This window comes from Bos javanicus, unplaced genomic scaffold (genome assembly GCF_032452875.1).
Source record: "Bos javanicus breed banteng unplaced genomic scaffold, ARS-OSU_banteng_1.0 tig00002941_1, whole genome shotgun sequence".
In the NCBI taxonomy this organism is placed as follows: domain Eukaryota; kingdom Metazoa; phylum Chordata; class Mammalia; order Artiodactyla; family Bovidae; genus Bos; species Bos javanicus.
In genome coordinates this window covers 696,744-708,834 of record NW_026893640.1, presented here as the reverse complement: position 1 = coordinate 708,834, position 12,091 = coordinate 696,744, and the positions used below count along the sequence as shown (strand labels likewise).

The 12,091-nt window shown below is 44.9% G+C and overlaps 1 protein-coding gene across 1 annotated transcript; it reads right to left on the bottom strand.

Annotated features, from left to right (window-relative positions):
* Positions 1-1,388: 1,388 nt before the first annotated feature.
* LOC133243984 (endogenous retrovirus group K member 19 Env polyprotein-like) lies at positions 1,389-5,896 on the bottom strand. Its single transcript, XM_061410668.1, has 2 exons — positions 5,362-5,896; positions 1,389-2,508 (listed from the first exon to the last, which is right to left on the bottom strand). Exon 2 carries the CDS (start codon positions 2,505-2,507, stop codon positions 1,389-1,391), a length of 1,119 nt encoding a protein of 372 aa, XP_061266652.1. The 5' UTR covers position 2,508; positions 5,362-5,896.
* Positions 5,897-12,091: the final 6,195 nt, after the last annotated feature.

Below are 12,091 nucleotides of genomic sequence, written 5' to 3'. Positions count from 1 at the left end.
ATCACGTGGCTGATCATACTCTGCTCACGTAACTGATCATGCACACATCACGTGGCTATCATGCACTGCTCACGTGGCTCGTCATGGAGTGATCACGTAGCTACCATATACTGGTCACGTGACTGATCATGCACAGATCACGTCAATGATCATGCACTGTTCAAGTGACTGATAATGTACTGATCACGTGACTGATTGCCGGGGCCAGCCGGCAAAGTCGATCAGGTCCCGAGAACGTGCACGGCGGGGCTAAGAAAGAAACTAAAGCAAGAGACTACAAAGATGGGGTCGAGAGGTTCAGACACGTCACCACGAAGGGACGCAGTCTGACACCAACTTTATTCAACATCTCATATTTATACAGAAAAGCGTGAGAGAGACAAAACAGTTAACATTTTTTCTTGGTTAGCCTATACATCTTACAAACAGTCACAAGAAATCTTGAGAGCATGGGAATGGCTCCCTGTTATTATTTCTTACACCAGATAACATTTCTCTGTGCGTGAGAAGTTTGCACAGAACTCCAGGTGCCTGCAGTAAATAAGCGCCTAATCTCTGGGGTGGCGGGACAGAGAGCTATGTTTGCAAGCAAACCCTCAAGGACTGAGGCAGCTCCCAGAGCTGTGTCCTTCGGACAAAGGACCCCGTTCTCACGGGCAGCTCCCCGCAACTCCCCTTTCTTTTTATATAGGCACACGCTTATGTTCCTTTAACCGCAGACCATTTCCATAGATGGAAGCCTTTATGATCCATAGATCATCAATCAGTTTTTTAATTAAACAAGGTGCAAGAAATAAAACAGTTAAAATTATTAAGAACAGTCCTCCCATGGCTGCTCCCAAGTACCAAATACTATTGACAGTAGGTACATGTCGAAAAAGTTCTTTAACAAAGGACTCAGCTCTTTTTGCAACATCCAAATCAGGTCTGGGTGCATTTTCAATGTTCATTATTTCCTGATGTAGATGCAGCAAATCTAAGGAAATATTTTCATTATGCCAAATACCTTTTAAATGAGCTTTTACCTTATCTCAAGCAGTTATACTACCATTATATTTTTTGGGAGTAACACAGATCTATCGAAAATCAGCATGACATTGTACTCGTAATCTCAACTTTATACTTTGAACCTCTTCACCTAAATATTTTACAACATCATAAAGGGCATTCAATCGATCTTCTAGCTTTTTGTCAATATCTTTTTGAGTCCCCAGGGCAACGGATGCATTTTGTGCCAGATTATTAACAAAAGTTGCAGTTTGTACTGATTGTGCCAAGGACAGGGCTTTAGTAATCGAGGAAGCAATAAGAGTTACCAAAGCTACAAATCCCAGAATTATTAACCCTATTTCTCTGCGATAACGCATTAAAGCACCCTCTACTTCTCTCTAAAGTTTAAGTCTCCTTTCATCATACCAAGACCCATTAATCTTTACAGGAACCATAACAAAAGCAGGCTGTCTTAAGACTAGAACCCTAGTTTGATTAGTAATTCCCCTAACACAGTTAGTCAAAGTACAATTGTTACAAGTTACATTATAATTTTGTAACCCAGGTTGTATTTTTACAGATCCTACTAGTAAAGCATAAGGGTGAGGCACACACGCACGAGGGTATCTCATGGTGAGATTCCACAAATGACCGTGTCTCACTTTCGATCTCACCTGAAGGTAGGAACCCTTACATCCAAGGGCGGCAGCTAGTTTCCAGATTTCTGTTTGGAACACTTTAGAGCCGCCCAAGTTCCAAATACGGGATGCAAAGTTCCTATTATCTTGAGCTCCAGGGTTTCGGGCCAAGTCTGGAGACCAGTCCCACAATGACTCATTTGTCCCAAATATGTTATAAACCGTAGCAGTTCCATCTCGACACAGTTTCCATGGTGCAGCAGTGACTCTTCCCCTTGTTCCAAAGTCGCAGAAAGGAATATCTAAAGGACCAGTTCCATTACGACGTTGAGGAATTCCAGACTCTTTCGTTACTCCAGGAATATACAGGCTCCAACCATTGTCAAAATCAGCATATCCGGACTCCCCAACAAAAAGACATCCTGTTGAATTAAAATATCTAGACAGACAAATAGGTAAGCGATCAAACACTCCATGATAAGAGAAATTAACTTGATTAGGAATAATATGTTTATCTGAAAAACCACCCAAAGCCACAGTATCATTAGTGTATATGGGAATAGACCGACCCTCCCAGCCCACGGGTTGGAGAAGGGGAGGATCGGGAAAATAAGCCCAGTAAGCATTTGAATATTCTTCAGAGTGTGCAGTGTTAATCTGATTTAAGATAATTAATAAGGTTATCAGGAAGCTTAAAGGCGATATCGGATCGCCCTGCACCACAACACGATTCTGTGCCTCTCGCATCAATGCCTGAAGTTGTTGCCGAGATGGTAATTCATTATGTTCTTGAATTGTCAATCTCCTCATCTGATTTGCTAGAGACTGTCTCCGCCGTGCGTACCAACCTTTCTGGCAGCCAGCGCGGCGCTTCGGCATCCTGTGGGAAAACACAAACATGCCCTCGTCCCCAGATTAGTACTGGATCTGGTCCATACCATTTTCCTACAAGTGGGTCTTTTCAAAAGACTTTAGGTCTTATTGTTTGTGCATCAAAGTTCCAAAATCGCTGTGCTGCTGAACGGCCACTTATATCCAATTGTAAAAAATTTAGAACAAATAAAGCATGGTTTAGAGAGTTGGAGGGGGTATTGGGATACAATTTTTCCTTCTTTAGTTTTTGCAATTGATGTTTGAGAGTTTGATGTGCCCGTTCAATAATTCCTTGACCTTGAGGATTATAAGGGATACCTGTTTTATGTGAGATAGACAATTGCGTACAAAATAATTGAAAATTTTTTCCAGTGTATCCTGGACCATTGTCTGTTTTTATGGTTTTAGGGGTTCCCATAACAGCAAAACATTTAATGCAATGAGCTATACAATGTTTGCTAGCTTCTCCAGATTGTAGAGAGGCATGTAAAAAGCCGGAGAAGGTGTCAATAGTAACATGAACAAATTTTTGTTTACCAAATTCAGGAATATGGGTAACATCCATTTGCCATATATCGTTTGGCAACAATCCTCGAGGATTAACTCCATAGTGGGGGACGCTAAAAAACTGAGGACACGTTTGACATTGTTTAACAATCTGTCTGGCAGCTTCTCGAGTAATGCCAAATTGAAGTCTTAAGCTATTGCTGTTTTGATGGTGTAAGCTGTGGGAAGTTTTTGCCATTTGTTCCAGTGAAGGAAATATCATACGTGTAGCTTCATCAGCTAAAGCATTGCCTCGTGCTAAAGGTCCAGGAAGTCCAGAGTGAGCACGAATATGACCAAAATAGCATTTATTAACTCTGGAGCAAATTAAATGTTGTATATCACGAAAAAGAGTTTGGATAGTAGAATTCAGGGTACCAATAAATGGAACAGTCTCAATAGTGTTTAAGGCTCTTATGATATATTGACTGTCAGAATATAAATTAAATGGAGCAGAAATTTGTAATAAAGCCTGAAAAACGGCAAATAGTTCTACTTCTTGAGCAGACTTATAATTAGTATGCCAGGTGGTAGTATTGTCCTGTATAATCAAACTAGCTATTCCATTAGAAGAGCCATCAGTAAATACAGTTAGGGCATCGGCAAGGGGCTGAGAGACAATGATTTTGGGGAAGAGAAATTCGTGATAATGAGCAAATTGCAAAATTTTATCTGAGGGATAATGATTATCAAGCCGTCCACTAAAACCAGCTAAGGCAATAATCTTTGTAATGCAGTGGCCAAAGTTATGCCTTGAACGTATGAAGGGCCGATATCAGCACAAATCCGTATATAGTCAGATAAGCCTCCCTTTTTCCTGTAAGGTCTCAGGGCAGCTTGACAAGCCGAATTGGCATTCTCATAAGCAAGCTGTTTAGTCAACACCATCCCCGCCTGCTCATCCCCTATCATTTTACCAATTATCTCAAGCAGGCGGGCAACAAAATCCTGATATGGCTCATCTGGCCCCTGGTGAATTTTAGATAAATCTTCAGTCTTTTTATCAGAATTTGGAAGCTTTTTCCATGCTTGTAGAGCCGCAGCACTAATCTGAGGGTAGGCTCCAGGTAAATAATTAAGTTGACTATTAGTTTCTCGATATTCTCTTTCTCCCACCATCATTTCATAAGTGGTGTTCAGTCCCTGTCGCCGATTGATATCGGCTGTGATCCCACATTGCTCAGCAAACTCAGATTTCCATAGTAAATAATCTCCTCCAGATAAACAAGCTCGAGCAACCTGTTTCCAATCATTAGGTGGCAGATTTTGATTTCCTAAAGCCTCTATAATAGCCTGAGTAAACGGCGCAGTCGGGCCATATTGTGCACAAGCCATTTTTAACTCTTTCAGTTGCTTAAAGGGCAGCGGCTCATAATACCTCTGCTGTTGATCATTTTCAAACACTGGATAGATTCCTGAAAACCCGGGAATATGTTCTCCTTCTTCATTAGCTCGCTTAATTGCTTGTTGAAGAGGAGATAATAATATCTCACTTTTAATTTTTATGTTTTCACCGGGCAAAGAAGCAGGGATAGATATAAGCTCTCGCGGTTCTACGAAAGGCGGAGGTGGATCGAGTCCAGCAAGAACCGAGGGAGGATATGCTGGAGGCACAGGCTGGCTGGAGTGGGAGTCTCCCTGTGCATCCTTTTTTACTGTTATAACAATCTTCTGAATTAAATTCTCCAGCTGTTCTTCAGAAAGCCCTGAATGCTTTAATTCCCCTTTTCCCGGGGGGATTCCATGTTAACCATCATCTCCCAAGGCATATCCTCTCTATGGTACTGAGCCGCTTGTTCATTTAACTCTTTCTGTTCATCATAGCTTAACACATCATCACTCCCTCCAGCCTTATAAGCTGTTCCCTCAGGCACAGCATAAAGCAGCTCAGGTGATGGGGCAGAAGGCTCTGTAACTTCAGGTCCTGTGGAATCCCTGAGAGCCGTTTGAATTTTATGTCCCTCATGTTCAGGATCCAGGCAGTCTCTTATGAGAGTCCACAAAGAAAAAGCATCCACAGGAACACGATTGGGACCATGTAAGGAATAATATGTCTGCAATTGTTTTCCTACTTTTTTCCAAGTTTCCAGACTAACTGTTCCTTCCTCTGGAAACCAAGGACAAACCTCCTCAATAAAAAGTAAAAACTTTTCTAGCTGTAACTTATTTACATGAATTCCCCTACCTTTTAACATAGTTTTCAACATATGTACAAATAACTGGCGGCTATTGCCTTGTCCCATGATTTATTACTCTCGACAATCACCCTCCCTGCCCTTTACTTTTAATTACTTAGGAATTCCTCTTTACTTACCTCAATCTTGGCGGGCAGCGGCCGTCGTCGCACTCCGATTCTCGAGTCCCTGTTCGGGCGCCACCTGCCGGGGCCAGCCGGCAAAGTCGATCAGGTCCCGAGAACGTGCACGGTGGGGCTAAGAAAGAAACTAAAGCAAGAGACTACAAAGATGGGGTCGAGAGGTTCAGACACGTCACCACGAAGGGACGCAGTCTGACACCAACTTTATTCAACATCTCATATTTATACAGAAAAGCGTGAGAGAGACAAAACAGTTAACATTTTTTCTTGGTTAGCCTATACATCTTACAAACAGTCACAAGAAATCTTGAGAGCATGGGAATGGCTCCCTGTTATTATTTCTTACACCAGATAACATTTCTCTGTGCGTGAGAAGTTTGCACAGAACTCCAGGTGCCTGCAGTAAATAAGCGCCTAATCTCTGGGGTGGCGGGACAGAGAGCTATGTTTGCAAGCAAACCCTCAAGGACTGAGGCAGCTCCCAGAGCTGTGTCCTTCAGACAAAGGACCCCGTTCTCACGGGCAGCTCCCCGCAACTGATCATGCACTGATCACGTGGCTATCATGCTCTGCTCACGTGGCTGATCATGCAAGGATCACGTTGCAACCATGTACTGGTAACGTGACTGATCATGCACTGATCACGTAATTGATCCTGCACTGATCACGTGGCTCATCACGCCCTGATCACGTGGCTGATCACACATGTATCACGTGACTGATCATGCACTGATCACGTGGCTCTCATGCACTGATCATGTGGCTATCATGCACTGATCAGGTAGCTATCATGCACTGATCACGTGGCTGATCACGCAATGATCACGTAGCTACCATGTACTGGTCATGTGACTGATCATGCACTGATCACGTAATTGATCCTGCACTGATCACATGGCTCATCACGCACTGATCCGGTGGCTGATCACACACGAATCACGTGACTGATCATGTACAGATCACGTAAATAATCATGAAGTGATCACGTGGCTATCCTGCACTGATCACGTGGATAACATGCACTGATCACGTGGCTGATCACACACGTATCACGTGACTGATCATGCACTGATCACGTGACTATCATGCACTGATCACGTGGCTATCATGCACTGATCACGTGGCTGATCATGCAATGATCACGTAGCTACCATGCACTGGTCACGTGACTGATCATGCACTGATCAGGTAATTGATCATGCACTGATCCCGTGACTGATCATGCACAGATCACGTGATTGATCATGCACTGATCACGTGGCTATCATGCACTGCTCACGTGGCTGATCATGCAATGATCACGCAGCTACCATGTACTGGTCACATGACTGATCATGCACTGATCACATAATTGATCATGCACTGATCACCTGGCTTATCATGCATATATTATGTGACTGATCATGTGCTGATCATGTTTGGTGTCACACACTGATCATGTGCCTCTGGAGGCAATGAACATAGAGCTGAGTAGGCAGGAATCAGTCAGCAGGCTATAATCATGGAACTCAGCTCTGAGAAATCATGCTGCTCAGCTGGCAATAATCAAGTAGATGAGCAGGCAGGAATTACGCAGCACAGGTGGCAATTGTCAAGGAGATGACAGGCAGGAATCATGCAGCTCAGCTGGAAATTGTCAAGCAGATGAGCAGACAGTAATCACGCAGCTCAGCAGGCCCTGATCACGTGACTGAGCATGCACTGTCCAAGTGGCTGATCACACACGTATCACGTGACTGATCATGCACTGATCACGTAATTGATCCTGCACTGATCACGTGGCTCATTGTGCACTGATCACGTGGCTGATCACACATGTATCACGTGACTGATCATGCACTGATCACGTGACTCTCATGCACTGATCATGTGGCTATCATGCACTGATCACGTAGCTATCATGCACTGATCATGTGGCTGATCACGCAATGATCACGTAGCTACCGTGTACTGGTCATGTGACTGATCATGCACTGATCACGTAATTGATCCTGCACTGATCACATGGCTCATCACGCACTAATCCGGTGGCTGATCACACACGTATCACGTGACTGATCATGTACAGATCACGTAAATAATCATGAAGTGATCACGTGGCTATCCTGCACTGATCACGTGGATAACATGCACTGATCACGTGGCTGATCACACACGTATCACGTGACTGATCATGCACTGATCACGTGGCTATCATGCACTGATCACGTGGCTATCATGCACTGATCTCGTGTCTGATCATGTACTGATCACGTGGCTATCATGCACTGCTCACGTGGCCGATCATTCGATGATCACGCAGCTACCATGTACTGGTCACATGACTGATCATGCACTGATCACGTGACTGATCATGCAGTGATCACGTGGCTATCATATACTACTCACGTGGCTATCATGCAATGATCATGTAGCTACCATGTACAGGTCACGTGAATGATCATACACCCATCAGGTGACTGACCATGCACTGATCACGTAATTGATCCTGCACTGATCACGTGGCTCATCATGCACTGATCACGTGGCTGATCACACATGTATCACGTGACTGATCATGCACTGATCACGTGGCTCTCATGCACTGATCATGTGGCTATCATGCACTGATCACGTAGCTTTCATACACTGATCACGTGGCTGATCACGCAATGATCACGTAGCTACCATGTACTGGTCATGTGACTGATCATGCACTGATCACGTAATTTATCCTGCACTGATCACATGGCTCATCACGCACTTATCCGGTGGCTGATCACACACGAATCACGTGACTGATCATGTACAGATCACGTAAATAATCATGAAGTAATCACGTGGCTAACCTGCACTGATCACGTGGATAACATGCACTGATCACGTGGCTGATCACACACGTATCACGTGACTTATCATGCAGTGATCACGTGACTATCATGCACTGATCACGTGGCTATCATGCACTGATCAGGTAATTGATCATGCACTGATCCCGTGACTGATCATACACAGATCACGTGATTGATCATGCACTGATCACGTGGCTATCATGCACTGCTCACGTGGCTGATCATGCAATGATCACGCAGCTACCATGTACTGGTCACATGACTGATCATGCACTGATCACATAATTGATCATGCACTGATCACCTGGCTTATCATGCATATATTATTTGACTGATCGTGTGCTGATCATGTTTGGTGTCACACACTGATCATGTGCCTCTGGAGGCAATGAACATAGAGCTGAGTAGGCAGGAATCAGTCAGCAGGCTATAATCATGGAACTCACCTCTGAGAAATCATGCTGCTCAGCTGGCAATAATCAAGTAGATGAGCAGGCAGGAATTACGCAGCACAGGTGGCAATTGTCAAGGAGATGACAGGCAGGAATCATGCAGCTCAGCTGGAAATTGTAAAGCAGATGAGCAGACAGTAATCACGCAGCTCAGCAGGCCCTGATCACGTGACTGAGCATGCACTGTTCACGTGGCTGATCACACACCTATCACGTGACTGATCATGCACTGATCATGTGATTGATCATGCACTGATCACGTGGCTATCATGCACTGATCACTTGGCTGGACATACACTGATCACGTGCCTGGTCATGCACTGATTACGTGGCTGATCATGCACTGATCACGTGACTGATCATGCACTGATCTCGTGTCTGATCATGCACTGATCACGTGGCTATCATGCACTGCTCACGTGGCTGATCATGCGATGATCACACAGCTACCATGTACTGGTCACATGACTGATCATGCACTGATCACGTGACTGATCATGCAGTGATCACGTGGATATCATGCACTACTCACGTGGCTGATCCTGCAATGATCATGTAACTACCATGTACAGGTCACGTGAATGATCATACACCCATCAGGTGACTGATCATGCACTGATCACGTGGGTGATCATACACTAATCATGTGACAGATCATGCACTGATCACGTGGCTGATCATACACTGCTCATGTAACTGATCATGCACTGATCACGTGGCTATCATGCACTGAATACGTGGCTGAACATGCACTGTTCACGTGGCTGATCACACACCTGTCACGTGACATATCGTGCACTGATCACGTGGCACTCATGCACTGATCACGTGGCTGATCATACTCTGCTCACGTAACTCATCATGGACACATCAAGTTTCTATCATGTACTGCTCACATGGCTCGTCAGGGAATGATCATGTAGCTACCATATACTGGTCACGTGACTGATCATGCACAGATCACGTAAATGATCATGCACTGTTCACGTGCCTGATCATGTACTGATCACGTGACTGATCATGCACTGATCACGTGGCTGATCATGCACTGATCACGTGATTGATCATGCACTTATCATTTGGCTGATCATGCACTGATCACGTGGCTGATCATGCACTGATCACGTGACTGATCATGCACTGATCACGTGGCTATCATGCACTAATCACGTGCTCGTCATACACTGATCACATGACTGATCATGCACTGTTCACGTGACTGATCATGTACAGATCACGGGAATAATCATGAAGTGATCACGTGGCTCATCATGCACTGATCACGTGGCTGATCACACATGTATCACGTGACTGATCATGCACAGATCACGTGACTGATCATGCACTGATCACATGGCTATCATGCACTGCTCACATGGCTGATCATGCAATGTTCACGCAGCTACCATGTACTGGTCACATGACTGATCATGCACTGATCACATAATTGATCATGCACTGATCACCTGGCTTATCATGCATTGATTATGTGACTGATCATGTGCTGATCATGTTTGGTGTCACACACTGATCATGTGCCTCTGGAGGCAATGAACATAGAGCTGAGTAGGCAGGAATCAGTCAGCAGGCTATAATCATGGAACTCAGCTCTGAGAAATCATGCTGCTCAGCTGACAATAATCAAGTAGATGAGCAGGCAGGAATTACGCAGCACAGGTGGCAATTGTCAAGGAGATGACAGGCAGGAATCGTGCAGCTCAGCTGGAAATTGTCAAGCAGATGAGCAGACAGTAATCACGCAGCTCAGCAGGCCCTGATCACGTGACTGAGCATGCACTGTTCACGTGGCTGATCACACACCTATCACGTGACTGATCATGCACTGATCATGTGACTGATCATGCACTGATCACGTGGCTATTATGCACTGATCACTTGGCTGGACATACATTGATCACGTGCCTGGTCATGCACTGATCACGTGGCTGATCATGCACTGATCACGTGACTGATCATGCACTGATCTCGTGTCTGATCATGCACTGATCACGTGGCTATCATGCACTGCTCACGTGGCTGATCATGCGATGATCACACAGCTACCATGTACTGGTCACATGACTGATCATGCACTGATCACGTGACTGATCATGCAGTGATCACGTGGCTATCATGCACTACTCACGTGGCTGATCATGCAATGATCATGTAGCTACAATGTACAGGTCACGTGAATGATCATACACCCATCAGGTGACTGATCATGCACTGATCACGTAATTGGTCATTCACTGATCATGTGGCTGATCATGCACTGATCACGTGGCTGATCATCCACTGATCTCGTGACTGATCATGCACTGATCACGTGACTGATCATGTACTTATCACGTGGCTATCATGCACTGATCACTTGGCTGGTCATACACTGATCACGTGATTGATCATGCACTGATCACGTGGCTATCATGCACTACTCACGTGGCTGACCATGCAATGATCATGTAGCTACCACGTACTGGTCAGGTGACTGATCATATACCCATTAGGTGACGGATCATGCACTGATCACGTCGATGATCATACACTGACCACCTGCCTGGTCATGCACAGATCACGTGACAATCATGAACTGATCACATAGCTATCATGAAATGATCACCTGGCTGATCATGCACTGATTACGTGGCTGTACATGCACTGATACCGTGACTGAGCATAGACTGATCACATGACTATCATGTAGTGATCACGTGACTTAATGGCTCTGATCATGTGACTGATCATGCGCTGATCATGTTTGCTATCATACACCGATCATTTGCCTCTGGAGGCAATAAACAAAGAGCTGAGTAGGCACGAATCAAACAGTCAGCAGGCAATAATCATGGAACTCAGGTGTGAGGAATCATGCTGCTCAGCTGGCAATAATCAAGCAGCTGAGCAGGCAGGAATTATGCAGCACAGCTGGCAATTGTCAAGCATATGACAGGCAAGAATCATGCAGCCCAGCTGGCAATTTTCAAGCAGATGAGCAGACAGTAATCACGCAGCTCAACAGGCCCTTATCATGTGACTGAGCATGCACTATTCACGTGGCTGATCATACACTGATCACGTGATGATCATGCACTGATCACGTGGCTATCATGCTCTGCTCACGTGGCTGATCATGCAAGGATCACGTAGTAACCATGTACTGGTCACGTGACTGATCATGCACTGATCACGTAATTGATCCTGCACTGATCACGTGGCTCATCGTGCATTGATCACGTGGCTGATCACACATGTATCACCTGACTGATCATGCACTGATCACGTGACTCTCATGCACTGATCATGTGGCTCTCATGCACTGATCACGTAGCTATCATGCACTGATCACGTGGCTGATCACGCAATGATCACGTAGCTACCATGTACTGGTCATGTGACTGATCATGCACTGATCACGTAATTGATCCTGCACTGATCACATGG